The sequence below is a fragment of the Sciurus carolinensis genome, chromosome 8 (genome assembly GCF_902686445.1).
Source record: "Sciurus carolinensis chromosome 8, mSciCar1.2, whole genome shotgun sequence".
Lineage (NCBI taxonomy): Eukaryota > Metazoa > Chordata > Mammalia > Rodentia > Sciuridae > Sciurus > Sciurus carolinensis.
The window spans coordinates 132,554,750-132,581,505 of NC_062220.1; the positions used below are offsets into that span (position 1 = coordinate 132,554,750).

Sequence of the window (26,756 nt, forward strand, 5' to 3'; positions counted from 1 at the left end):
AAAAGTCATCTCTGCTAAGAGGTGATTGAAGGCTCACCCTGAGCTCTCCTCATTCCTGATGAATTCTAAATTCAATCTGCAAAAAGAAAGAGGAAGGGCTTTCGGATATTCAAAGAGTAAGTAGCCTCTGAGTCCCAGAGATCAGTCATGCCTCCTTAACACCTGGTTTCAGGACGCATTCGAATAAATAATGTCTCCAGCCGGCAGCCGTCACGCATCTGGTGACGCAACAGGACGTACGCTCCGGCTCCTGTCGCCCAGCTGTCAAGATGGCGGCCCCCAGGACCTGTGGTCTATGGAGTTACTGCGGCCGTGGGTTGTCGAGAGCGAAGCGGAACTGCGGGCTCCCAGGGCTTCGTAGTTCTTGGCCCTGGGGCCCGCTGGGTGCGCGGCTTTTGTCCCAAGAGAAGCGAGCAACGGAAACACACTTCGGGTTTGAGACTGTGTCGGAAGAGGAGAAGGGGGGCAAAGGTGAAAGGGGCGAGAGGGCGAATGGCGGGATCTGTCAGTCCGCGCTCTGGTTTCTTCTGCTCAACTAAGGATTGATTTAACTCCTGTTAACTCCCGTTCTGTTTTCTGTAAAGTCCTGACATCCAAGGAGTACCCCACTGCCGGACCCGCAGAGCTTAGACGCCAGCCTCCATTTAAGCAGAATAATTACCACTAAACCATCAATCGACCGTGTAGACATTTCTTCCGATTCTCATTTCAGCTTTCTGATGGTCGGTATTGCTATCCCTATGTTACATATGAGGAAGTCTCGTTATGATGAGATTTAAAGGTTAAGCAAGAAGTTCTCTAATTTAACAGCTAGTAAGTGACTGAACCAGTGTACATTCCAACCCAGTTTGGTCTGACTTCAGAGGCCACATTTTTAGCCTCTGCTTAAAAGAGAGCCCCCTTTTTTTTTTCTAGAAAGAGGAAAAGAAACAATCTTCTTTGTGTCTTGTCTTCCATATTTGCCAAATAGGAATAGTAGGAACCGTTCTCAGAGTTCCTGCGAATATGAGATTACTTCATACATTAAAGTGCTTTGAACGGATCCTGGCACTTAGTAATGCTCAACTAATGTTAGATATTGTTGAGCAGTTTCTTTATGTCAGCACTGTGCCACAGGCATGGGAAAGGGAAAAGGACAGTTTTTAAACTACAACTATTACATTTATAATGAGTAAGGTATTATGCCTATTTTACCGATGGAAAAGGTAAAGTTCTAAAAGGTAAGGTCACTCGGACAATAAGAAAAGAAACCACAGTGGAATTTCCCATCCTTTTAAGGAGTACATTGTATTACCTCTCACCTCACCCTTACTAAATATATAGTTCTACTGGAATTCTTCAGACATTGAATTGAAATTATCATTTATTGCACAGAACTGTAAATGCCCTGAAAGCTAGGACAATGGCTCATTCATTTTTGTATCCTTAGTACCTGATGCACATTAAAAACTTCATAACTATTCGTGAAGTGGAATAAGAGGACCCAAGTAAAATGATAGTGAACATTTATTGAGGGTCTGAAACATTTTAAGTACTTTAATTGTTATAAATATTGTCCTGTGAGGTAGAATTGATAGCCTAGCTTTATAAATGAAGAAACTGTGAAACAAAGATATCAAGTCACTTCCCCAAGATTCTACTAATAAGTGGCAGAATGGGATTTGAATTTAGGTGCATTGCTCCCAAAGCATGTGCTCTTACCCAGTGTTTAATAACAATAATAACAATACCTAACTTCTGTATTGTTCTTTACAATATATAATCAATATTTCCCGGGGCTGAGGTTGTAGCTCTGTGTTAGAGTGCTTGCCTTGCATGTGTGAAGCACTGAGTTCGATCCTTAGCACCACATAAATAAATACAAAAAGGTATTCTGTCCATCTACAACTAAAAACAAAAATTTTTTAAAAATTATTCCCCACAACAGCACACAAGGGAAGACTTACCATCCGAACTAAATATGCATTCCAAATGGGGAATTGAGGTTGAAGTATAGGCAGACTTCATCTTATGTAGTCATATAAGACTTTAAAAATAGCCACTAAGCTGAAATCACGCATAATGATCTTAATAACTGATGGGGAAATTACAATTATTTCATAATATTTAAAAACAGTTGAGCCTGGCTATGTACAGTGGTGCATGCCTGTAATCCCAGCAGCTCAGGAAGCTGAAGCAGGAGGATAGTGAGTTCAAAGCCTCAGCAATTTATCTAGGTGCTATGCCACTCAGTGAGACCCTTTCTCTAAATAAAATACAAAAAAGGACTGGGGATGTGTTTCAGTGGTTGAGTGCCCCTGAGTTCAATCCCTGGTAAAAAAAAAAAATATATATATATATATATATTGAGCCTGGAAGCATAGTTCAGTGGTAGAGCATGCTCTGCCCCCTTTGTTCAATTCCCAGAAACAACCCTCCCCCTCAAAATTTAACATTTGTGTCAGTGATAAGGGTATAAGGAAATAAAAAAAAAAACAATAAAGCTAATATTTATTTAGTACTCTGTAATTTAAAATTAAGCTGAGAGCAATGGCACCTGCCTGTAACCCCAGCTACTCAGGAACTTGAGGCAGGAGTATCATAAGTTTGAGGCCAATCTGGGCAATTTAGTAATACCCTGTGCAAAAATAAAAAATAAAAATAAAAGGACTGGGGATACAGCTCAATGGTAGAGTGCCCCTGGATTCAATCCCAGTACTAAAAAAATAATAATTGATTTAATTTTAATTTAACTAATGTAATTAACTCTGTGTATCTTGAGTTCCTCCATTAGCAAGAGTGTCAACATGGTTATGTATTTCTCCCATGACACCACTGAAATTTGATTCCAATTTCAGTTCCACCTTTATCACTCCATTTCCGTGTGGCCTTTCATTTTTGTCTTTTTAAATTTTTTGGCAGTAATGGAGCTAGAACCCAGGGTTGCTCTACCACCCAAATACATCCTCAGCCCTTTTCATTTGATTTTGAGATAGAGTCTTGCTAAATTGCTGAGGCTATCCTTGAACTTGTGATCCTTCCACCTCAGCCTCCCCAGTACTGGGATTACAGGCATGTGATACCACAGCTGGTTTTGTTTTGTTTTATGGTGCTGGGTATCAAACCCAGGACCTTATTCATGCTGGGCAAGTTCTCCACGACTGAGCTACCTGAACAGTCCTGTGAATTTTCGTTTTTTTTTTTTTTTTTTTTTTTTTTTTTAGTTGTAGATAGACACAATATCTTTATTTTATTTATTTATTTATTTTTATGTGGTGCTGAGGATCAAACCCTGTTCCTCACCCATGCAAGGCGAGCGCTCTACCTCTGAGCTATAATGCCAGCCCCTACACTTTCATTATTTATTTATTTAGTTAGTTAATTGTTGATGGACCTTTATTTTATTCATTTATTTTTATGTAGAGCTGAGAACCGAACCCAATGCCTGACACACGCTAGGCAAGCACTCTACCACTGAGCCACAACCCAAGCCCTGCACTTTTATTTTTGATGCCCAGTTATTTCTTTCATTTATCCAGTTATGCCACATAGGTTTATTACTGAGAGACAAGAGGCTTTGCTGTGTTGGAACTGAAGAACTGATTCAAAGTGGCAAGTCACCTGTCTGTGAAAGAAGTGATACAATTGGTCACTGATAATAATGCATATCTGTTATTTACATTTACATGATAATTCCTGGATTGAAGAACTCTGCTAGTGAAGTTTGTACTTCATGCAGTTCCAGCTAATATACCATTGTATTTGAATGGTGATGTTGGGGGACTGGCTATTTAACTAAACAACAATAACTGAAATTCATGCAAGCATAGTTATACTTCACAAGTTGAACCCTGTTGTCTCTCAGTTACCCCAAAATATGCTCCAAAGAAAACAGCAAGGTTGGAGATTACAAAATTGAGAATAAACATTCAAGATTCATTTAAAGGTGCCGGGCGTGGTAGCACACACCTGTAACTCCAGCGACTCAGGAGGCTGAGGCAGAAGGATCCCAAGTTCAAAGGAAGGCTCAACAACTTAGCAAGGCCCTAAGAAACTTCATAAAATCCTGTCTCAAAATAAAATGTAAAAAGGATAGGGGAGGGCTGGGGAGATAGCTCAGTCGGTAGAGTGCTTGCCTTGCAAGCACAAGGCCCTGGGTTCGATCCCCAGCACCGCAAAAAAAAAAAAAAAAGGATTGGGGATGTGACTTAGTGTTAAACACCCCTGGGTTCAATCCATAGTACAAAAAAAAAAAAAAAAAAAAACAGATTCAGTTAAAGGGAGACTCTAGTCTGATTCAGCAGAGGACAGCAATGTTTTCCACATGTGCATTACATTTCATCTGAGGAACTCAAAGCATCTCCTCTTCATTATCTAATTCAGCATCATAGTTAGAGAGGCAGGGAGCTAATACTGATATTCTCATTTTATGGGCAGAGAAACTGTGGAGTGCAAAGAATTTAAATGTACCTTTAAAGGGACACTGTTTTGAGTGTCTTGGATAGTAGGTTCCTCTCTCTGGCTATCCTAGATTCCACATTCTGTCTTGATCCTATGCAGGAAATTCATGATGATCTACAGTGTGACTTGGACCTGATTCACATCCTGTTATCCATCTGCTCACCAAATTGTTCCTCAAGTTCTTCATGATGCAGACAGGAGATGAGTGGAGGTCTTCCCATCCTTTAATCATACATCTATCCAATTTTTTTTTGTCTTATTATAATAGCAATTAGAAAAATTCCAATTCCTGTGCTGGGGATGTGGCCCAAAGATATAGTGTTTGCCTAGCATGCATGAGATGCATGAGGCCCTGGATTCAATCCCCAGCATAGCAAAAAAAGAAAACAAAATAAAAAGGAAGAAGAAAGAAAAATTTCAAATCCCTTAGCGCCCCATCCTCTAGGAAACAAATACCTGTTTGGCACCAAATAGGTACATAGTGTTATTATAAGATAGTAGTTCTAGATAAAGATAACTAGCTGGATGTGGTGGCACACACCTGTGATCCCAGAGAGTTGGGAGGCTTAGGCAGGAGGATCTCAAGTTCCAGGTCAGCCTCAGCAACTTAGTGAGACCCTGTCTCAAAATAAAAAGTAAAGGGGCTGGGGATGTAGCTCAGTGGTAAAGCATCCCTGGGTTCCATCCCTAGCACCAAAGAAAGAAAAGAAAAAAAATAAGACAGCAAAAAAGAAATTGATTTCTTCAATGAAGTACTTTCAAGCCTCCTTATAAAGAGGTAATGTTAAAGTGGGATTTAGGTTTTGTTTTTGATACTAGGGATTTAACCCATGGGCACCTTATCACTGAGAGTACACTCCTGCCCCTTTTATTTTTTATTTATTTTTTGGTACCAGAGATTGAACCCAGGGACACTCAACCACTGAGCAACATCCCCAGCCATTTTTTTATTTAGAGGCAGGGTCTCACTGAGTTCCTTAGGGCCTTGCTAAATTGCTGAGGCAGCCTTTGAACTGGTGATCCTCCTGCCTCAGCCTCCCAAGCCACTGGGATTTCAGGTGTGTGCTACTGCACCTGGCTATTTTTTATATTGACACAGTTCTCACTAAGTTACTTAGGATCTCACTAAATTACTAAGGTTTGCCTTGAAATTGCAATCCTCTTGCCTTAGCTTCCCAAATCACTGGGATTACAAATGTGCACCACCACACCCAGCTTAAGGTATAGATTTGGGCATCAAGCACTATGATTTAACTTCACCTTTCAAAGACAGGCAATTTCAGGGGAGTGGGAAAAGCTTCCTCTTTTCCAGTTAAGATTTTCTCAAGTTAATCCTACTAATAGCTATTGTGTGTTTCTCCCATATCAGTCTATCAGGTGTTTGAAAGTGTGGCCAAGAAGTATGATGTAATGAATGATATGATGAGTCTTGGTATCCATCGTGTTTGGAAGGATTTGTTACTCAGGAAGATGCACCCACTACCTGGGACCCAACTGCTCGATGTTGCTGGAGGCACAGGTAATATTGGATTTGGTGTCCTTAGGTACCATTGAGCATGTGTTGTGGAAATTAGCTTCTCTTATCAGAATGAGCTAACTCACCTACTGTTTTAGCCAGCTTTTTCGCCACTGTGATTAAAACACCCACCAGAACAATTGTAGAAGAGGAAAAGTTTATTTGGGGCTCATGGTTCCAGAGATTTTTTTTTTTTTTTTTTTTTTGGTGCTGGGGATCGAACCCAGGGCCTTGTGCTTACAAGGCAAGCACTCTACCGACTGAGCTATCTCCCCAGCCCCGGTTCCAGAGATCTTAATCCATAGAAGTCCAGCTCTGTTCCTTGGAGCTCTCGGTGAGGGGGAACATCATGGCAGGAGACTGTGGCAGAGGGAAGTAGCCCACAGGATGGTCAGGAAGCACAGAGAGAGAGAGACTCCACTGGCCAGATACAAATATATACCCCAAAGTTATGCCCTAATTTCCACCTCCTCCAACTTCACCCTTCCACTTCAGTTACCACTCTAATCCCTATCAGGGAATTAATTCAGTGATTGGGTTAAGACTCTTACAATCTAATCATTTCTCTGAACCTTCTTACATTGTCTCATGTATGAGCTTTTGGGGGATACCACATCTAAACCATAACACCTGCCATTAGGCTGAAGGTGGTAACTGAAAATCTGAATACTTAAAATGTCTGAGAATGGTTTGCAAAAATATTAGTCAAAAGCAGCTTTAAACTGGGCACAGTGGCACACACCTATAATCCTAGCTACTGAGGAGGCTGAGACAGAAGGATTGCAAGTTCAAGGCCAGCTGGGGCAATTTAGTTAAGACCCTGTCTCAAAAAAACAGTAAAGGCTTAGGGTGTAGCTCAATGACAGACCATATGCCTAGCATGTGGGAGGTCCTGGGTTCAATCCCCAGCCCTGGAAAAAAAAAAAAAGAGAGAGAGAGAGAGAGCAATTTTGTGCCTGTCACTTTTCTTTGAAAATAAAAACAAAAAGTAGAAAAGTAAAATGACCAATTTTTGATTCCAAACACTTCCCACCTAAATGATGACTGGTTAATTTTTTTCTTTTTCTTTTTTTCTGGGATGTGGGTCAGAACCCAGGACCTTGAACATACCGAGCAAGTGCTCTACCTCTGAGCTATACCCGAACCTGTTTTATTTTCTTTTTAGCCTTCAACCCCCTTTTCCTCCCCATTCAGGGGAAAGCCTTTTATCACATTGCTTAAGCTTTCTAGGTAGCCCTTTCTGCCTAATCACGTCAGTTATCAAAAGCTGAATTGTTGCGCACGGTCCTTTGTGATTTGTTGCACATTGGGCATCTGGGGAGAAAAATGTCCAGGGTTTCTAAAACACATGTTGGTGACTAGCATGCAGTGAGGTCCCAGGTTTGATCCCTAGCACTGCAAAATAGAAATCTAGTACAATTTAAATGGTTATTATACTGAATTGTTTAGGGAATGATGACAGGGGGAAAAAATCTGCACATGCTCAGCACAGTCAAAACCATCATAGGCCTACTACATTTTGTAAATTTTGGTTTTGGGTACTGGGGATTGAACCCTGTGCTCATGCATGATGGGTAAGCACTGTACCACTCAGCTGTGTCCCACCCGAAAGCCTAGGCAGAGTCCCACAGAGTCCCACAGAATTGCCCAGGCTTTCCCTCTAACTTGCTGTCCTCCTGCCTCAGTCTCCTGAGTTAGGACTGCAAGTGTGTACTACCACATCCAGTGTTAACTGCATTTTTTTGGTACTAGGGCTTGAACTCAAGGGGACTCTGTCACTGAACTACATATCCAACCCTTTTTACTTTTTTATTTTAAGACAGGGTCTCACTAAGTAGCCCTAGCTGGCTTCAAAACTATAGTCCACCCAGCCACAACTTCCCCAGTCACTGGGATTACAGGCATGCACCACTGTACCTGACTCTTACCTGCATTTTTTTTTTTTTTTAAGAATTTAACCTTAACCAGGCCCAGTGACACACACCTATAATCTCAGCAGCTCAGGAGGCTAAGGTAGGAGGATTTTGAGTCCAAAGCAAGCCTCATCAATTTAGCAAGGCCCTGAGTAACACAGCAAGGACCTGTCTCTAAATAAAATATTAAAAAGGGCTGGGGAGCCAGGTGCAGTGGCATACACCTGTAATCCCAGCAGCTTGGGAGGCTGAGGCAGGAGGATCTCGAGTTCAAAGCCAGCTGCAGCAGTGGTGAGGCACTAAGCAACACAGTGAGACCCTGTCTCTAAATAAAATACAAAATAGTACAAAATAGGGCTAGGGATGTGACTCAGTGGTTGAGTGCCCCTTAGTTCAATCCCCAAAAAAAAGAGAGTACCTCCCCCAAAAAAAGAGAAATAATTTAACCTTTGTTTTATTTATTTGTGCTCATGTGGTGCTGTGGATTGACCCAGTGCTTCACCCATGCTAGGCAAATGCTCTGAGCTACAACCCCAGCCCTCTAACTGTTTGCTTTTTTTTTTGGGTGCTGGGGATGGAACCCAGGAGGGCCTTGTGCTTGCAAGGCAAGCACTCTACCAACTGAGCTATCTCCCCAGCCCCTAACTGCATTGTTTTAAAAATATTTTTTAGTTGTCAATGGACCTGTATTTTATTTATTTACATGCAGTGCTGAGAATCGAACCCAGTGCTTCACACATGCTGGGCAAGTGCCCTACCACTGAGCCACACCCTAGCCCTTTAACTGCATTTTTTTTTTTTTTTTTTTTTTTTTTTTTTGGTACCAGGGATTGAACTCAGGGCCACTCAACCACTGGGGTTACAGCCTCCAAGCCACTGGGGTTACAGGTGTGTGCCACCGTGCCTGACTAACTGTATTTTTGATCCATGGTTGATTCAGTCTTTGGATGCAGAATCTGGAGATACAGAAGACCATTTGTATATACTTAGTTTCTGTTATAAAAACTGTTTTATGGGCCAGGTGTGGTGGTGCACACCTGTAATCCCAGCGACTCAGGAGACTGAGGCAAGAGGATCACAGGTTCAGAGCCAGCTTCAGCAATTTAGTGAGGCCCTATCTCAAAATAAAAAATAAAAAGAACTGGGAATGTGGTTCAGTGTTTAAGTGTCCCTATGTTCAATCCCCAGTACCAAAAAATATAAAAATAAAAAGGACTGGGGATGTAACTCACAAAACAAAACAAAACAAAAGTTGTTTGAAGAAAAGGTTACCATTGAAAAAAGTAGAAACTTCTATTTCATGCACTCATTCATTCCTTTTGTTACTCCCTTTGGGTTTAGGAAATGCTTTTTTTTTTTCTGTTTCTGTTTGTATCTTTCCTCCCGTTGGCTTCCCACAGGTGACATTGCATTCCGGTTCCTTAATTATGTTCAGGCACAGCATCAAGGAAAGCAGAAGAAGCAGTTAAGGGCCCAACAAAATTTATCCTGGGAAGAAATTGCCAAAAAGTACCAGAATGAAGAGGATTCTTTGGGTGGTTCCCTTGTCATGGTTTGTGACATCAACAGGGAGATGCTAAAGGTTGGAAAGCAGAAAGCCTTTGACCGAGGATATAAAGCTGGTGAGTCCTACAGAAAGTTGACACAAATTATGTTTAGAATTAAGAGGATTACATAAAACATTGAAATGCTTTTTAAAAAAAATATAATATACTATTTTATTTTTTTCACATTTTTTGTTGGTGCATATTGATGAAATTTGTTGTTACATATTCATACTGAAATGCCTTTTTTTCCCCCTCCAATTTTTTGGTATTAGGGATTTAACCCAGGGACACTCTACCACAGAACTACACCCCCAACCCTTTTTATTTTTCATTTTCAAACAGGGTCTTACTAAGTTGCCAAGGCTGGCCTCCAATTTGTGATACTCCCATCTCAGCCTCCTGAGTTACTGGGATTACAGGCATGTGCCACCACACCCAGTTCTTGAAATGCTTTTTATTCCAGGTCTCAGAAACTTGTAGTTAGGAGGGAGTTGAAAATCATTTGTGTGACTGATTCCACCTTAATATGGCATTATATACATTATACATTTATTTTCGCAACCCACTGAGCTACATGATCAGCCCTATGTAACAGGGAATATAACCAGAGCCCAAAAGGGTTAAGGTTCTTACTCAAGTCACAAAACTTAGTGGCAGATCCTAAATTGGAGCTGAATCTTTGGCTCTCAGCTCTTGGACCCTAAAATGGAAGTTTTGCTTCCAATTCTGAGCAGCTCCAGGATGACCTCAGCATATCATTCCTATTCTTGATTCATTCCATTCCCTATCAGTACTAGGATGGTGGCTTGATTTATGTGGAACATGAGCAAACTGTTCAGATTTCCTGTGAAGACAGAACTTGCCCTTCAACCGCAAGGACTACACTTAGTTAGCCTCTTCCCTACTAGTAATTCATTCCCTTCCTCAGCTTCAAGCAAGACCAAGCTCTTTCCTGGCAGCCCCCAGGCCATGACTGAGCACTGTGAAGCGTCCAGGGCCTGCACATTTCCCAAGTGGGACTCTTTTTGTGGTGCTAGGGATTGAACCCAGGACCTTTTGCATGAGAGGCAAGCACTCTACCAAGCAGTCCCCAAGCAGGACTCTTAACAGCTGTCTTTGCTCCAGATATCCCTACTGGGTAGACTGAGACCTCATCACAGCTGCATCAAGGTCTAAAGACTTTTCCTGCTTCATCTTGCTATCTCACCTTTTAACTTCCCTAAGTAGTCCCCAGTGCCACCACCAGAAAAGCAAAAAATGAAAACAGATCTTTCTACTCTTTCTTCTGTTTGGACATCTATTTCTCAGAGGTCACAGTGACCCAGAGAAACGTCCATACAGTATTCCTCAAACGTCCTTACTTTAGCATATACCTGTAATCCCAGCAATTTAGGAGGCTAAGACAGGAGGATTACAAATTCAAGGCCAGCCTCAGCAACTTAGCAAGACCCTGTCTCAATATAAAAAATAAAAAGAGCTAGAGATGAGCCTGGCGCAGTGGTGTGCATGTGTAATCCCAGTGACTCAGAAGGCTGAGTCAGGAAGATTGCAAGTTCAAAACCAGTCTCAACAATTTAGTGAGCTCCTAAGCAACTTAGTGAGACCCTGTCTATCCCTGGTAACAAAAAGACACAAAAGGACTAGGGATGTATCTCAGTGGTAGAATGTCCCTGGTTTCAGTCCCCAGCACCAGAACAACATCTTCTTTACTTTAGTAGACCAGGTAAGTTGGTGACTGCAGGATCCCACTGCAAGCTCAAAATGGAGCAGCTGAGCTGCAGCATGAAATATAAATTTTAGGGGAGCTGGGGGTGTAGCTCAGTGGTAGAGCATTTGCCTAGCATATGTGAGGCCCTGGGTACAATCCCAGCACTGCAACAAACCAAAAAAACAAACAAACAAACAAACAAAAAACATAAATTTTACATTTGCCTTTCCATTTATTTTAATATTTTGAAGTGTTTCTGCCCCCAGTTTTTTCAAATTGGTAGCTGTACCCTGTTAACCCAGCTTTTCAGGGCCACTGCACTGCCCTCTTCTCAGCTGGCCAGGCACTGCAGGCAGCCACAGAGAGGCAATAGTATGCAACAAAGTAGAGAGTCCCACAAGTCAACATCAGCACTTGTCCCTTTCCCCTCCCCCACCCTGAGTGTCTGTGGTTATTTTAGCCCAATTCTTCTTCCTCCTTCTCCTTCCGCCTCCAGAAGGAGCTGCCTAAACGAACTGCAGCCCACTTGGCCCCCAAGATGAAGGACTCTTTTGTTAACCATCCACACTAACCAGAAGGCAGACAGTCACTAGTGTTTTTAGACAAAGGCACTGTTTTCTAACTCCTACTGATAACCATGTATAAGGAATGGAGAACGAAGATATTGAAATGAGAGGTAACATTCCATTTATGGAATCATCTCTTCAGTAGTAGCTTGCCCTTTAGGCTCCCCTAACAGCCAATGCACTGCAAAGGAATGGTTTCTTTCCTTTTTGTTTTAGTAATATCCAGTAATGCTTTTGTAAAACATTTCATGCAAAAACAAGTTGAAACGAAGGAAGGGGATCTTAGAAGTTATTTAACAGATGTAAAAGTTAATATTGAAGGAAATTTTATATGTCTAATACTATTTTTTTAACCTTTATTTTATTTTTATTTGATACTAAGGATCAAACCCAGTGCCTCACACATGCTAGGCAAGCACTCTACCACTGACCTAAAGCCCCAACCCCTGTCTAATACTATTATATATTTTATAGGTACATATACATATATTGTGTATATGTGTGTGTGTGCATGTTCTCACCCATGCACACCCTGGGAGCAAATTCAATCCCTGGCACCAAAACAAAACAAAAAAAGCTCCTGGGCTGGGGTCGTGCGTAGCTCAGTGGTAGGGCGTTTGCCTAGCACACGTGAGGCACTGGGTTCGATCCTTAGCACCACATAAAATAAATAAATAAAATAAAAGTATTGTGTCCATCTACAACTAAAAAAAAAAGTTTTGAAAAAAGTTCTAGTTCTAGTTAGATATTGCTTATTTGTTTTCTGGATGGTTTGTTTTCACTTGATTTCCTCTAGCCTTCTTTTTATATTTTATGTGTGATTGGATACAGGATGAAAAGGACAAAATTATAACAGTTTGATTAAAAGATTTTTTTTTTTTTTTTTTTTTTTTTTTTTTTTTTTTTTTTTTGTGGTACTGGGGATTGAACCCAGGGCCTTGTGCTTACAAGGCAAGCACTCTACCAACTGAACTATCTCCTCAGCCTTAAAAGATCTTAATTGGTGTCATTTGCAATTCTGTAATTGGGCAACACTTCATTCCATAAAAGAGAATAAGAGGTTAATTTTTTTATTTTATTTTTTATTGTTTTTTTTTGTGGTACTGGGATTATACTCAGGGGAGCTCTACCACCAAGCCATATCTGGGGACTGGGTCCTTTTTATTTTTTATTTTGAGACAGAATCTTGATAAATTGCCCAGGCTGTCCTCAAATTTGTGATCTTCCTGCTTCGGTCTCCCTAGTAGCTGGGATTACAGGCATGCACCACCCTGCCTGGCAGGATGTTGGTTTCATAAACAGATAAAGGCTAAAGAAAGCAGAAATGAGTACAAAAAGCAGATTGGTTATTTCAGAGTTACTTTTCACTAGACTCAGTAGCTTACATCTGTAATCCCCGTGACTTCAGAGGCTGAGGTAGGAGGATCAAAAGTTCAAACCAGTCCCAGCAATTTAGCAAGGCCCTGTTTTAAAATACAAAATAAAAAGGCTAGGGATATGACTCTGTGGTTCAGTGGTTAAGCACCCCTGAGTCCAATTCACAGTTTAAAAAAAAAAAAAAAGATATATATATATCTTTTTTTATATATATATATATATACACACACACACACACATATATATATGTAGTGCTAGGAGGTAGCTCAATGGTAAAGCACTCCTGGGTTCAATCCCCAGTACCACAAAGCTACTTTCTTTGTAACTGAGGTTGGCCTTGAACTTGCCATCCTCCTGAATCAGCCTCTCAAATTGCTGGGATTATAGGTATGCACCATAGTGCCCAACTGAAGTTACTCTACTTGTAAAATGAGGCCAAAGCAATAGAAAAATGACTGATTGATCAACATCAGATTACTTCAGATTATTTCTTTGTTAGGATTAAAGTCAGAGAAAACTTCATGACCATGCTGATTGAAACTAGACTGTTGGGGCCAGGCACTATTGTACACACCTGTAGTACCAGTGACTTGGGAAGCTGAGGCAGAGGGATTGCGAGATGGAGGTCAGCCTCAGCAACTTAGTGAGGCCCTAAGCAATTAAAATCCTGTCTCAAAATTACAAAAAAAAAGAAGGAGCCAGGCATGTAATGCCTATAATTCCAGCATCGTGGGAGGCTGAGGCAGGGGGATTGTGAGTTCAAAGCCCGCCTCAGCAACTTAGAGAGGCCCTAAGCAACTCAGCAAGACCCTGTCTCTATGTAAAATATAAAAAAGGGCTGGAGATGTGACTCGGTAGTAAAGTGCCGCTGGATTCAATTCCCAGTCCCTAAAGAACAAAACAAAACTAGACTGTATGAGAAATTTGGCTGTTATTTTTCATTTCTCCCGGTTTCTCAGAAGGTCAGATAAACAGCTTATTTTCGGCTTGGTGATGTAGAACTTTAGTGTGAGTGACTCCATTTTTATTTTTAGCCTGGTCCATTGGGACTTAGTGCAGGAACTCCAAAATAGTATCATCCTGTAATTTTTATTTAATGGTGTTAAAGTCAAATCGTGTCCTTAGAGGAGATAGGGTGCTTCTGAATTCAGGACCATGCTTGGGGTCTAGACGCTTTCTCTATGACTCCAGTAGAACCAATACAGTCATTCTTCAATAGCCACAAAGAATTTGTTTTAAGAACTCCCTCTGATATAATCTGCAGATGCTCAAACCCCTTAGTTGCACAGACTCTACACATCCTCCTCAGTTGCTGAGGTGGCTCTGAACTCAACAGTCCTCCTGTCTCAGCCTCCTGAGCCCTTGGGCTCACACGAATGTGCCACTGTGTCCAGCTCCATATCCAACTTTTTGTTTCCCCAGTACCAGGGATTGAGCACAGGGGTGCTTAACCACTGTGCCACATCCCCAGCCAATTTTATTTTTTATTTTGAGACAGGGTCTCACTAAATTGCTTAGTGCCTCACTAAGTCTTAGTACCTTGCCAAGTTGCTGAGTCTGACTTTGAACTTGTGATCCATCTGCCTCTGTCTCTTGAGGTGCTGGGATTATAGGCGTGTGCCACCTACCTGGCTTCCTCCTATATGCTTTATAGCATCTTTGAATTACTTATAATACCTAATATGATGAGAATTATTGTTATACAGTATTGTTTTGGAAATGACAAGAAGAGGGTCTGTACATGTTCAATACATAGAGAATTTTTTTTCAAACATATTCTTTTCCCCTTTTTTTGGTGCGCGGGATTGAACTCAGGCGTTATGCATGCTCAGCATGTGCTCTACTGCTGAGCTCCACCTCTGGCTCCTTCAATTTTTTTTTTTTTTTTTTTTTTTTGGTACCAGAGATTGAACCCAGAGGCACTTAGTCACTGAACCACATCCCCAACCTGTTTTTAATTTTTTTTTTATATTGAGACAGGGTCTCCCTAAATTGCTCAGTGCCTCACTAAGTCTTGCTAAGTTGCCTTGCTAAGTTGCTGAGACTGGCTTTGAACTTGTGATCCTTCTGCCTCAGCCTCCCAAGCCCTTGGGGATTACAGGCGTGTGCCACCACACCTGACCCCTCCATATAGTTTTGATCTGAGTTTGGTTGAATGAGTGGATGGGGAACCTGTGGATCAGGAAACCAACTATATAACTATGCTAAATTCTGTAGAGTAACTAATTTAATAGTTGCAATAACTCTATGAAATTTGCACTATTATTAACTCCATTTTATAAATGAAACAACTGAAATGAAGTAGTTTATTCAAGAATGTACCACTAGGGGCTGGGGTTGTAGTTCAGTGGTGGAGCGCTTGCCTAGCAGGTGTGAGGCCGTGGGTTCGATTCTCAGCACCACATATAAATAAAATAAAGGTCCATTGACAACTAAAAAGAAATAAAAATAAAAAAAGAATGTAGCACTAGGGCCAGGAGTGGTGGCACATGCAATACCAGCAACTGAGAAGGAGGATTGCAAGTTTGAGATCAGCCTCAGCAATTTAGCAAGACCCTTGGCAACTTAGTGAGACCCTATCTCAAAATAAAACATAGAAAGGACTAGGGCTGTAGCTCAGTTGTACAGTGCCCCTAAATCTAACCCCCAGTCCCAAATATAAATACACACAGCTAAAGCTGAAAGTAAGGATCAATGATAGATTGCTTGATTAGCATGCTTGAGGCTCTGAGTTGGATACCCAGCACTACAAAAAAGAGAATATACAACTAATGACAAATCTGGTATTAGAATCCAAGCAGTCAAACCTTAGGAGCAGGACTCTTAACCACATGTTCTACCCAGAACTCTTAGTTGGATACAAATTGCTTGAGGGTGAAGCTGGGTATGTGGTAGAACACTTTGCCTAGCATGTGTGAGTTCAATCCTTAGCATGGTTTTTTAAAAATAATTGCTGAGGGTAGACATAACTAAGTAAACATCAAGTCATACTCTGAAACCCTAGGAGAAGGAACTAAGATCCTGCTAAACTACAAGGATACCAGCTTCAAGTGTTTAAGATGGAGCCGAACATGGGGGCACATGCCCATAGTTATAGCGGATTTTCGAGGCTAAGGCAGGAGGATCACAAATTCAAGGACAGCCTGCGCAACTTAAGGAGACCCTGTCTTAAATTAAAAACTAAGCCTGGGGGTATAGCTCAGTGATAAAGCAGCCCTGGGTTCAATCCCCAGGCCAAAACAAAAACAAAACCAAAAAAAAAAAAAAAAAAATTTTCTTAAGATTGAAGGACTGTGAAGACAGTGGCCAGAATCAAATGGAGAAGGCAGGTTTTGTAGTGTTTTCCAACATCACTTCTGACCCCAGATGTGTGGTGTCTTCCAAACACCAAACAGTTCTTTAGTTTGCTGATATCTAGTAGGTGTCCAACAATTCAATTCAGTTCAGTTCTGACAGTACCAAGTTTGTATCATACTCCACAGGTTTAAGGGCCCAGTACCCCAAGATTGCTTCCATTTCAGACGCTAGTCATAAATTGGCTAGCCTAGACTACTCACAATTCTGCCTGGCAGACTACAAATTCCTCAGGTTCAGTAATTCACTGGGTGCAGGGGAGACAGCTACCCAAACTGAGACCCAAAACTGATTTTATCTTCCAGGACTTGCATGGGTACTGGGAGATGCTGAAGAACTGCCCTTTGATGATGACAAGTTTGATGTTTACACCATTGCCTTTGGGATCCGGAATGTCACACACATTGATCGGGTATGGATGCCTGCATTCTGAGCTTGTCTGACTCTCAGAATATCAGTTCTCACCAGGCAAAATGGTGCATGCCTGAAATTCCAGCAACTCTGGAGCCTGAGGCAGGAGCATTGCAGGTCCAAGGCCAGCATGGGCAATTTAATGAGCCCTGTTTCAAAATTTTAAAAATTAGAAAGGACTGGGGATGTAGTTCAGTGGTAGAACGCCCCTGGGTTTAATCCCCGGTACTGAAGGAAGATATAAAAGAACATCAGTTCTCCTGGAGTGCATCCACAGCAAGTGAGGAAAGAGATTCTACTCTGGGTTCAGCACTTGAGTGGTGTGAATATTTTCAGCTTAGAGGCTACTTCCTTAAAATTGCCAGTTTTCATAGGGCATGGTGGTGCACACTTGTAATCCCATCAGGAGGCTGAGGCAGGAGGATCACAAGTTCAAAGCCAGCCTTGGCAACTTAGGCCCTAAGCAACTTAGTGAGACCCTGTCCCAAAATTTAGAAAAGGACTGGGGATGTGGCTCAGTGGTTAAGTGCCCCGAGTTCAATCCCCAGTACAAAAAAAAAAAAAAAAAAAAAAAGCCAATTTACCTAGTCATAAAATTAAAAAGGACAAAAATCACAGAGCAGCTCCCATAGAAGTATTCGTTGCTTTTACGTCTTTGGGATGGTTAGTCTTGCCCTGGCATTTTATCTGTTTCCTCTCGCTTTAAGAAACTATCTGAGGGGCTGGGGAGATAGCTCAGTCGGTAGAGTGCTTGCCTTGTAAGCACAAGGCCCTGGGTTCGATCCCCAGCACCAAAAAAAAAAAAAAAGAAAAAAAAAGAAACTATCTGAGCTTACAGAAGATCAGAGGTATGGTTATGGTCAGAGACTGACACTGAAAAACACACTTAGGTATTACTTTGGCAGAAGGTAGATTCATGGTTCCTCTACAGGGAGAATGGACTGTTCATCTCTTAATCTGATTCAGTTCTTCTTTATTTCTATTTTAACATTTTGTTCAAAACATTTGCTAGCTGAGTATAGTGGTGCATGCCTGTAATCCTAGCGATTTGGGAGGCTGAGGCAGGAGAATTATAAATTCAAGGCAAGCCTTAGCATCTTTTGCAAAATCTTTAGCAACTTAGCAAGACCCTATCTCAAAATCAAAAATTAAAAGGACTGGGGATATAGCTCAGTCTTAAAGTGTCCCTAGGTTCAATTCCCAGTACAAGAAAAAAAATGATGTGTGTATGTGATTTTTATATTATAAATAATAAATGTTTATTATAAATAACACATATATTAAATATACAGATATATTAAAATATATAGATAACATAGTATCTATATATTTTTTCCACATTAGTACATAAAGAACACTGGTTCCTCCTATTTGTTTGTTTTGTACTGACGATTGAACCCAGGGGTGCTTCACCATTGAGCTACATTCCCAATCTTGTAATTTTTTTTTTTTTTTTTTTTTTTTTTTGAGACAGGATCTTGCTAAATTGTTGAGGCTGGCCTCAACCTTGTCATTATCCTGCCTTAGCCTTCTGAGTTGCTGGGATTACAGGCATGTGCCACTGTACCCAATCCTATTTTTTATTTTTTTAATTTTGTTTTATTCTTTCTTTCTTTATTATTTATTTATATTTTTATTTATTTTTGGGGGGGATACTGGGGTTTGAACTCAGGAACAGTCAGCCATTGAGCCACATCTCCAGACCTACTTTGTATTTTATTTAGAGACATGGTCTCACAGAGTTGCTTAGTGCCTCACTTTTACTGAGGCTGACTTTGAAGTCTTTTTTTTTTTTTTTGGGTGCTGGGGATCGAACCCAGGGCCTTGTGCTTGCAAGGCAAGCACTCTACCACCTGAGCTATCTCCCCAGCCCCTGATATTGAACTCTTGATCCTCCTTTTTCAGCCTCCTGAACCGCTGGGATTACAGGCGTGCACCACTGTGACTGGCTCTTATTTTTTATTTTGAGACAGGGTCTTGCTAAGTTGCTGAGAGCCTTGCTAAGTTGATAAGGCTGGCCTGAGACTTGTAATCCTCCTGCCTTAACCTCCCAAGTCATAGGGGTTACAGTCATGCACCACCAGGACCGGCTGATTTCTCCTTTTTAAAATAGCTGAATAGATTCCTTTTGTGTCACTATTCCCTAATTTAATTAGGCTTTCATTAATGGCTAATTTAAAATGCTTCTAATCATGTGCTGTTCAAATAGCAAATTACCCATATACATGTCATTTCCACAGCAGAAGCATTCTGTAAGATAGATTACTTAAAGTAAAATTGTTATATTGAAGAGGATATCCAGCCAGATGGATGGTACACACCTGTAATCCCAATGACTCAGAAGACTGAGGCAGGAGGATCACAGTTTAAGAGATCAGCTTTAGCAATTTAGCAAGACCCCACCTCAAAATCTAAAATAAAAAGGACTGGGGGGATGTAGCTCAGTGATGGAGTGATGGAGTGCTCCTTTGTTCAATCTCCAGTACCAAAAAAAAAAGAAAATATCCATTGATTTTGATCCCTAATTCTAAACTTGCTCTTCATGGAGTTTTACCAATCTGTGGTCAGTAAACTTCTCTAGTTAAGGGCAGCATTTAGGATATGTAGGATTATTTCTGCTGTTATCATTTTCCAACTGAGAATAAATAAGGGATTTGTAGGAATTAACATTTATAATGCCCACAAAGCTAATGATGTCTCAGCCACATGGAACTGAGTGAGATTATTGAAGTGTGTGTCCTATTCTTGTCTTTCATAGGCTCTCCAAGAAGCCCATCGGGTCCTGAAACCAGGAGGGCGGTTTCTTTGTCTGGAGTTTAGCCAAGTGAACAACCCCCTCATATCCAGGTAGGTATTAATAACAGGACTTTAAAAAAAAAAAAATAACAGGGCTTTATCTTCATTGTCTATTCAAAGGGTTTCCCACCCCAAAATGGATAGAAAATAGCCAGTAAGCTTTAATGATAAATGTATATTTTTAGAGTCCCAGAGGCCCTGAAAGACCTTAGAGGTCAGCCAATTGTGAGTGACAATATTTAGGCCAGAAGAATCTCAAACCAGTATCCAGAGATCCAAGGTGGCCCACGTTATATATTTTGTTTGACTCATATGGTATTTTAAGAAATTGACTCAAAAATATGGAAATTTTACGCCAGGCATAGTGGTGCATGCCTGTAACCTCAGCAATTCAGGAGGCTGAGGCAGGAGGATTGCTAGTTCAAGGATAGCCTCAGCAACTTAGCGAAGCCCTAAGCAACTTCATAAGACTTGTCTCAAAATAAAAAAATAAAACAAAAAGGGCTAGGGAGGGGTTTGGGTTGTAGCTCATTGGAAAAGCTTTTGCCTAGCCTGTGTGAGGCACTGGGTTCAATCCTGAATACCACAGAAAATAAAAAAATAAAATAAAAGTATTGTCCATCTATAACTTAAACAAACAAACAAACAAAAAAGCGGGGGCAGTGGGAAGATGGCTCAGTGGTAAAGTACCCCTGGGTTAAATCCCTAGTACCAAAGTTGGAGGCCAGCCCCAGCAACTTAGTGAGACCCTATCTCCCAGTAAAAAATTTTAAAAAGGACTGAGAATGTTGCTCAGTCGTAAAGTGCCCCCTGAAACAATCTCACAATCTCCAGTTCAAAATTTAAATTTAAAAAATGAAAGTTTAATGTGACAATCAGGAGTTCAGCTTCTCTTGGGAAATCAGCTGCCTTGTGGCAACCCTGGTAGGCCCGTCTTCCCACATGCAGTAGTCAGAGCTGAGTATTCACTGCCTCTTCTCACGTTTATGGTGCTTCCTAACTGAACCTAGTCACTATACCTCTTGGTCTTACACCTGACCCACTTCGCTTAATTTTTTGAGAAAAAGGAAAAAGAAGTTGTATTACTTTGCTAGCAAAGAAGAAACACAGGGGACTCCTATCCCAGAGTTTGTAATTCTCCCCTACTTCCCTTATTTCAGGTATTTGCTTGACCCCCTATGGACATTAGAGGACTTGTGATCTGAGTCTGACTTGCTTCTTTTTTTTTTTTTTTTTTTTTGGTTAGTACCAAAAAAAACATTGAACCACTTTATCTCTGAGCTACATCCCCAGTGCCCCTCCCCGCCCCCCCTTTTTTTTTTTTCTTTAGACAGGGTCTTGCGAAGTTGCTGAGGGCTTCACTATGTCGCTGAGGCTGATCTTGAACTGGAGATCCTTCTGTATCAGCCTCCTGAGTTGCTGGGATTACATGTGTGAGCCACACCCCTGACTCAACACACGCCCACAGAACCTTGCTTCAAGGGAAGAATTCAGGGCACTTTTTTCTTTTTTTAAAAGAATTTTTGATGGAGGGTCCAAGGAATGAACCCCAAGCATGTTCTACTCTTAATCTCTCGCCTTTTTTGTTTGCTTAGGCTTTATGATCTGTATAGCTTTCAGGTCATTCCTGTACTAGGAGAGGTTGTTGCAGGAGACTGGAAGTCCTATCAGTACCTTGTAGAGAGCATCCGAAAGTTCCCATCTCAGGTACAGTATTTCTGTAGATTACAACAAAAGCCTGAAGTTGAAATCCAGATAATTCTTGCTGTGCCTTTCCTTCTGTTTTAGGAAGCATTCAAGGAGATGATAGAAGATGCAGGTTTTCAGAAGGTGACTTATGAAAGCCTAACTTCAGGCATTGTGGCCATTCATTCTGGCTTCAAACTTTAACTCCTTTTCTATCCTGGAACATGAACCAGTCATACCTGTTAAAACCTGGAGCTAAAGGATAATCTGGCCTATGAGGCAGCCACTGAGCATCTCCTCTTAAGGATAAGTACCTTGGACTCAAGTTCTGAATCGACCAGTCTCAAAATGGAAGAAACAAATTCTGTCATTTTTTGCAGCTTTCATTAGAAGCTGCTCAGGCCTTCTCTCAAAGGCATTGGTTTGTTTTCTGGTTCAACTCCTGCCAACTTCTCTTAGCTATGCATTGTTGGGTTCAGGTAAAACCAGCACTGAGCACTAAAGCAGAGTTTTAAGGCACCTTTGTAGCTTTCTAACAGTGCTACCTCCTGGAGGAATAATGGATCATTTGAACCCAATGATGATATGAGTCAGAAAACTTAATTGCACCTCAATCACCTTTTAGCCTAGGACTGAATCTAGGGCCAGAAGCCAAAGCCCAAGTCAGAGGGCTAATAATCAATACTCAAATTTTGGGCTGGGGGTATATAGCTCAGTGGTAGATTATGTGCTTGGCACTTGTAAGACCCTGAGCTCTATGCTCAGCATGCCCACCCCCCACCTCCACCCCCACCTCCAGAATTAAAAAACAAAAAAACACCTTGAATTGTATGTTGAACCAGTAAATGAGTTTACAATTTGAGTGATTAGGAAAATACACTTTTTTATAATTCTTTCAATCCTCTTCTACCAAAAGCCACTATTGTATACTCAGTGTCTGTCAGAAAGGAAAGGACTCAGCCTGGTGTGATGGCACACACCTGTAATCCCTTCTACTCAGGAGCCTGAGGCAGGAGGATGGCGAGTTTGAAGCCAGCCTGGGCAACTTGGTGAGACCACATCTCAAAATAAATACAAAACAAGCCTGACACCGGGGCACACATCTGTAATCCCATCAACTTGGAACACTGAGGCAAGAGGATTGCCTGGGCAACTTGGCTGTAAAAAGTAAAAAGGGCTGAGAATGTGGCTCCGTGGTAAAGTGCCCCAGGGTTTAATCCCCACTACTAGTAAAGAAAGAAAGAATAAAACAACAGGGCTAGGGCTAGGGGTGTACCTCATTGGTAGAGCACACAAGCAGCCCTGGTTCACAAAAAAAAAAAACACAAAAAATAAAATCATTCACTACTGAATCCTTGTTGATATATTAAATATACTAGCAAAGTTCTATTTTCATGTCTTATAAATGTATTCTTGGTCCAAATACATTTGAAGAAAGGGCTTTATAGCAAAAAAAAAAAAAAAAGTTCGAAAACTATTTATGTAGCCTAACCCCCAACTTCAGTACTCTGGGAGGGATCCAAACAGAGCTCATCTCCTTACTACAGTTCATTGTTTGTTAAAAGAGGCCATAAAAACTGGGCACACATCGCATTGACTCCAGTGACTGAGGCAGGAAGATCACTAGTTTAAGGCCATACTGAGCACCTTAGCAAGACCATGTCTCAAAAAAAAAAGGGGGGGGGAGGCCAGAAATATATTTTTGTGAATCCCTTGGGGTTGTGACTTGATGTTCACAATATTGTGAGGTGCACCTCCCCTGTTTCCTCGTGGGCACATTACCCATCTGACATGAAAAAATATTTAGAGCTTGAAGCTTAAGGCTAGGAGGCCTTGCTAAGAAAAAACAAGACCAGCTGGCCATGGTGGCACATACCTGTAATCCCAGTGGCTCAGGAGGCTGAGGCAGGAGGATTGCAAACAAGTTCAAAGCGAGCCTCAGCAACTTAGTGAGGTGCTAAGCAATTTAGCAAAACCCTGGGGATGTAGATCATAGATGTCTTACAGATCTTTCATCTTCTAGATCTCACGTCTGAAACAAAAAGCTTTATCTCATGTGCAAATTATGTAGAAAACCTAGAAGTCAAGATTATTCTTGAAATTTCTCAAGATGGGTATGGGTTATCTCAGCTCTAGCTTTCTTGGTGTGGTTTTAGGGTTTGAACCCAGGGGCACTTTACCACAAACAAAATCCCCATCCCTTTTTTAAAACTTTGAAACAGTGACTAAGGTGCTGTGGCTGTGGAAGTTGGGATTTCCTGCCTCAGCTTCCAGAGTGCCTGAGATTGCAATTGCACATGTACCACCCAGACCCACGTTTTTCCCCTGCTACCTACAAAAGCCAAGTCTCAAAGCCTTGGCGCCCAGACACACACCCGCAATCAATGCAACTTGGGAGGTTGAAGCTCCAAGGATCCAAGTTCTAGACCAGTGTCAGCAATTTAGAGACCCTCAGCAACTTAGTGAGCTTGTCTCAAAAAAAAAAAAAAAAAACTAGGATGAGGCTCTGGTAGAGCTCCAAAGTTCAATCCCGTATCAAAAAATAAAACTAAATCTCAGGCTGGGGAGATAGCTCAGCTGGTAGAGTGCTTGCCTTGCAAGCACAAGGCCCTGAGTTCAATCCCCAGAACCGCAAAAAAAAAAAAAAAAAAAAAGCTAAATCTCTCATATATATGCTTTTCTTCATAAGACTATAGTCTCCATAAAACTGGGAGGAAACCTTTGATAGTGACTTGTTTTGGTACCGGGAATGGAACCAGGGGCACTCATCACTAAGCTACATTCCTAATCCTTTTTAATTTGAGATAGGGTGACCCTAAATTGCAGAGGCTGTCCTTGAACTTGCAACCCTCCTGCCTCAGCCTCCCAAGTCACTGGGATTACAAATGTGCATCATACCTGGCAATGGTTACTTGTCCACAACTTTAATTGGGCTAATCAAAAAGTTTCAGGGGCTGGGGAGATAGCTTAGTCGGTAGAGTGCTTGTCTTGTAAGCACAAGGCCCTGGGTTCGATCCCCAGAACTGCCCCCCCCCCAAAAAAAAAGTTTCAATTCACATTTGTTAGAATCAGTTTGACCACAGCTAGTTAAAACACAGTGAGTACAGAAAGTTTAAAATCCTGCAAGGGCTTTTATTTTTTTTACAAGTATTTTGTATTTTTTTAATTATTGATGGTCCTTGACTTTATTCATTTATATGCGGTGTGAGGCAAATGCTTTACCACTGAGCCACAACCTCAGCCTTTATTAAGTAAACATGAAGGATGACTGCTCAGAAACTTTTCTTTTCCCTTTTTAAGACCACCTTCCAGAGCTGGGGATGTAGCTTAACAGTAGAATGCTTACCTAGTATATGCCAAGCCCTGGGTTCAACTTTCAGCAAAAATAGACTACCTTCTAGCCAGGCAGGGTGGCACGTGTGTTAATCCTGGCTACCTGGGAGGCTGAGGCATGAGGGTCCTAAGATCAAGGATGGGCTGGACCATTTAATAAGACCCTGTCTCAAAGGGTTGGGGATATAGTCCAGTGGTAGAATGCACTTGTCATCAGTCCCTGGTACCATCAAAACCAAACCAACTTCTATCATTAAGCATAGCCTTTGAGGGCATAGGGTAAGGGCAGGGGGATAGTCTACGGTCTAGCAATACAGTTCATTTCCCAACTCTGCTACAAGTTATTCCCATTTTACAGTCATAGAAAGCTTAAAGAAGGCTGAGTACAGTGGCACATGCCTGTAATCCCAGCTTGGAGGCCAGCCCCAGCAACTTAGCGAGACTGTCTCAAAAAATAGAAGACTGGAGATGTAGCTGTTGTCAAGTGCCCCTGGGTTCAATCCCTGGTACCCAACCCAAAAGAATGAAAAAAAAAAAAACTTAAAGGAACACCATGCATCCATCCATCAGCACCACTGGGGCCTGAAGCCCAGAATATTCTATAGCAATACTTTTGAAAGAATACTATGCTTAAATGTCATTTCTTCAGATTAGAACTAACAATCTCAAACTTCTCTGCCGTGCATTTAACATGCACAGCTGTTGCAGGATGGATGAGAAGACTCAAGAGTACCCTAATGGGTGGTTCCATAGAAACAACTTTGAAGACTCACTCTCACCAACCTCATCTTCAACCTTGTTATTTGAATAAATTGTACTTCACACACACATATACATCTCCAACAGATTTATTTTTTAAAGGAATGGATTGAGAGAAAAAAACATGGGGCACAGAAGTATGGAATAGAAAATAAATACAAATGTAAGCTGTTTTGCTAATTGTTTTATAACCACAACAAACTAGTACAGAGAATTCCCTGTACAAAACACAATAAATGTTCAAAGATCAAGCTGTTCCCTTAGCAAGGCTAAAGATTTCAGTCTCTGGTATTTGGAATTTAGGCTGCAGTCCTTATTTTTGGATGGATCACTGGGTGTGTGGCACAGTCCATGCTTTTAACCAGATTTGAACAGAAGAATGGCCACCTGGCCCAGGTAGAAGTAGATGAAGTGTTTGGTTTCGTGTGTCACATAACTACCGAAGTTCCTCCCCACAATGCAGTGCCAGGTGGGGTTGTACTTCTTGTCAAACTCCTGGGAAAAAAGAAAGAAAAAAAAAAAAAAAAACTAGCATTTTAGTTCTAAACCAGAACCTGTAGGAGCAGAAAGTAGGAACAACGGCATCTGCAAATTCTTAGAATGAAAGAATGAATGTTCTCTAGCTCCAATTCGCCCACATAGTCCATTAATGCAAACATGCTTGCAGTCTGAGCTGAGATGGGAATGGGAGCTGAGGCGGCCAAAGTCAGAAAGGTCAGCCTCAAAGACAGGGTGCTTTGTCATAATGGTGATTACACCTTCCTATCTTCTATAATATTCTTAACTCACTGACAGCAGGTGACATCAACAGTTGTAGTTTATTATATTCCTCTGGATAAACAGAACTAAATTGTCCTCCCACTATATATGTCATGCCTTAAAAAAACAAAACAAAACAAAAAAAAAAACTTGAAAATTGAGCCAGTTTCACATCACAAGGATCTTAACTGCACGCCTGCACTACTATAAACAAGACTGCCAAAGGACAAAGCTTCAATTAGCAACTAAACCAAACAAGTATAGACCAAAATTTAGATTTAAGGGGATAAGACCCTAGGTACACCATTGTTCCTATGAAAACAATGTTGGAAGCTGGTTAGATTTTATCTTTAATTATAATTTAAAACCCCTCACCAAAAAAAAAAAAAAAAAAAAAAAAAAAAAAAAACTCCTTTCCACATCTATACAGTGCTAAACCTACTACCTGGTCCTCAAGGTTGGCAACTCTTCCCATATTTCTCCCACTCCAAAAGGCACTGGGACTAGAAAACCTGTGCCAACTGTGTCAACTGCTTCACTAAATGAATGTGTAGGCAGAGGCCAAAGATAATCTCTATAAAATCAATTCTT

The 26,756-nt window shown here is 41.1% G+C and overlaps 2 protein-coding genes across 6 annotated transcripts in view; one reads left to right on the plus strand and one right to left on the minus strand.

Annotated features, from left to right (window-relative positions):
- Positions 1-255: 255 nt before the first annotated feature.
- On the plus strand, positions 256-25,578 carry Coq5 (coenzyme Q5, methyltransferase). Of its 4 annotated transcripts, XM_047560238.1 has the most exons (8): positions 256-471; positions 5,810-5,959; positions 9,270-9,491; positions 16,727-16,833; positions 19,591-19,679; positions 21,224-21,335; positions 21,417-21,458; positions 25,347-25,578. In XM_047560238.1, exons 1-8 carry the CDS (start codon positions 270-272, stop codon positions 25,362-25,364), a joined length of 942 nt encoding a protein of 313 aa, XP_047416194.1. In that variant the 5' UTR covers positions 256-269; the 3' UTR covers positions 25,365-25,578. The 4 variants fall into 4 exon arrangements, with proteins under 4 accessions (XP_047416194.1, XP_047416192.1, XP_047416193.1 ...); XM_047560236.1 differs by lacking the exon at positions 25,347-25,578 and having other exon boundaries at positions 21,417-22,173; XM_047560237.1 differs by lacking the exon at positions 25,347-25,578 and having other exon boundaries at positions 21,242-21,335; positions 21,417-22,173.
- The window catches only part of Dynll1 (dynein light chain LC8-type 1), a 31,607-nt gene continuing 30,330 nt past the window's right edge, over positions 25,480-26,756 (minus strand). For both annotated transcript variants that reach the window (XM_047560242.1, XM_047560241.1), the window contains exon 3: positions 25,480-25,901. In XM_047560242.1, coding sequence (XP_047416198.1) covers positions 25,764-25,901 — 138 coding nt within the window. In that variant the 3' untranslated portion in view covers positions 25,480-25,763. The remainder of the gene's footprint in view (positions 25,902-26,756) is intronic.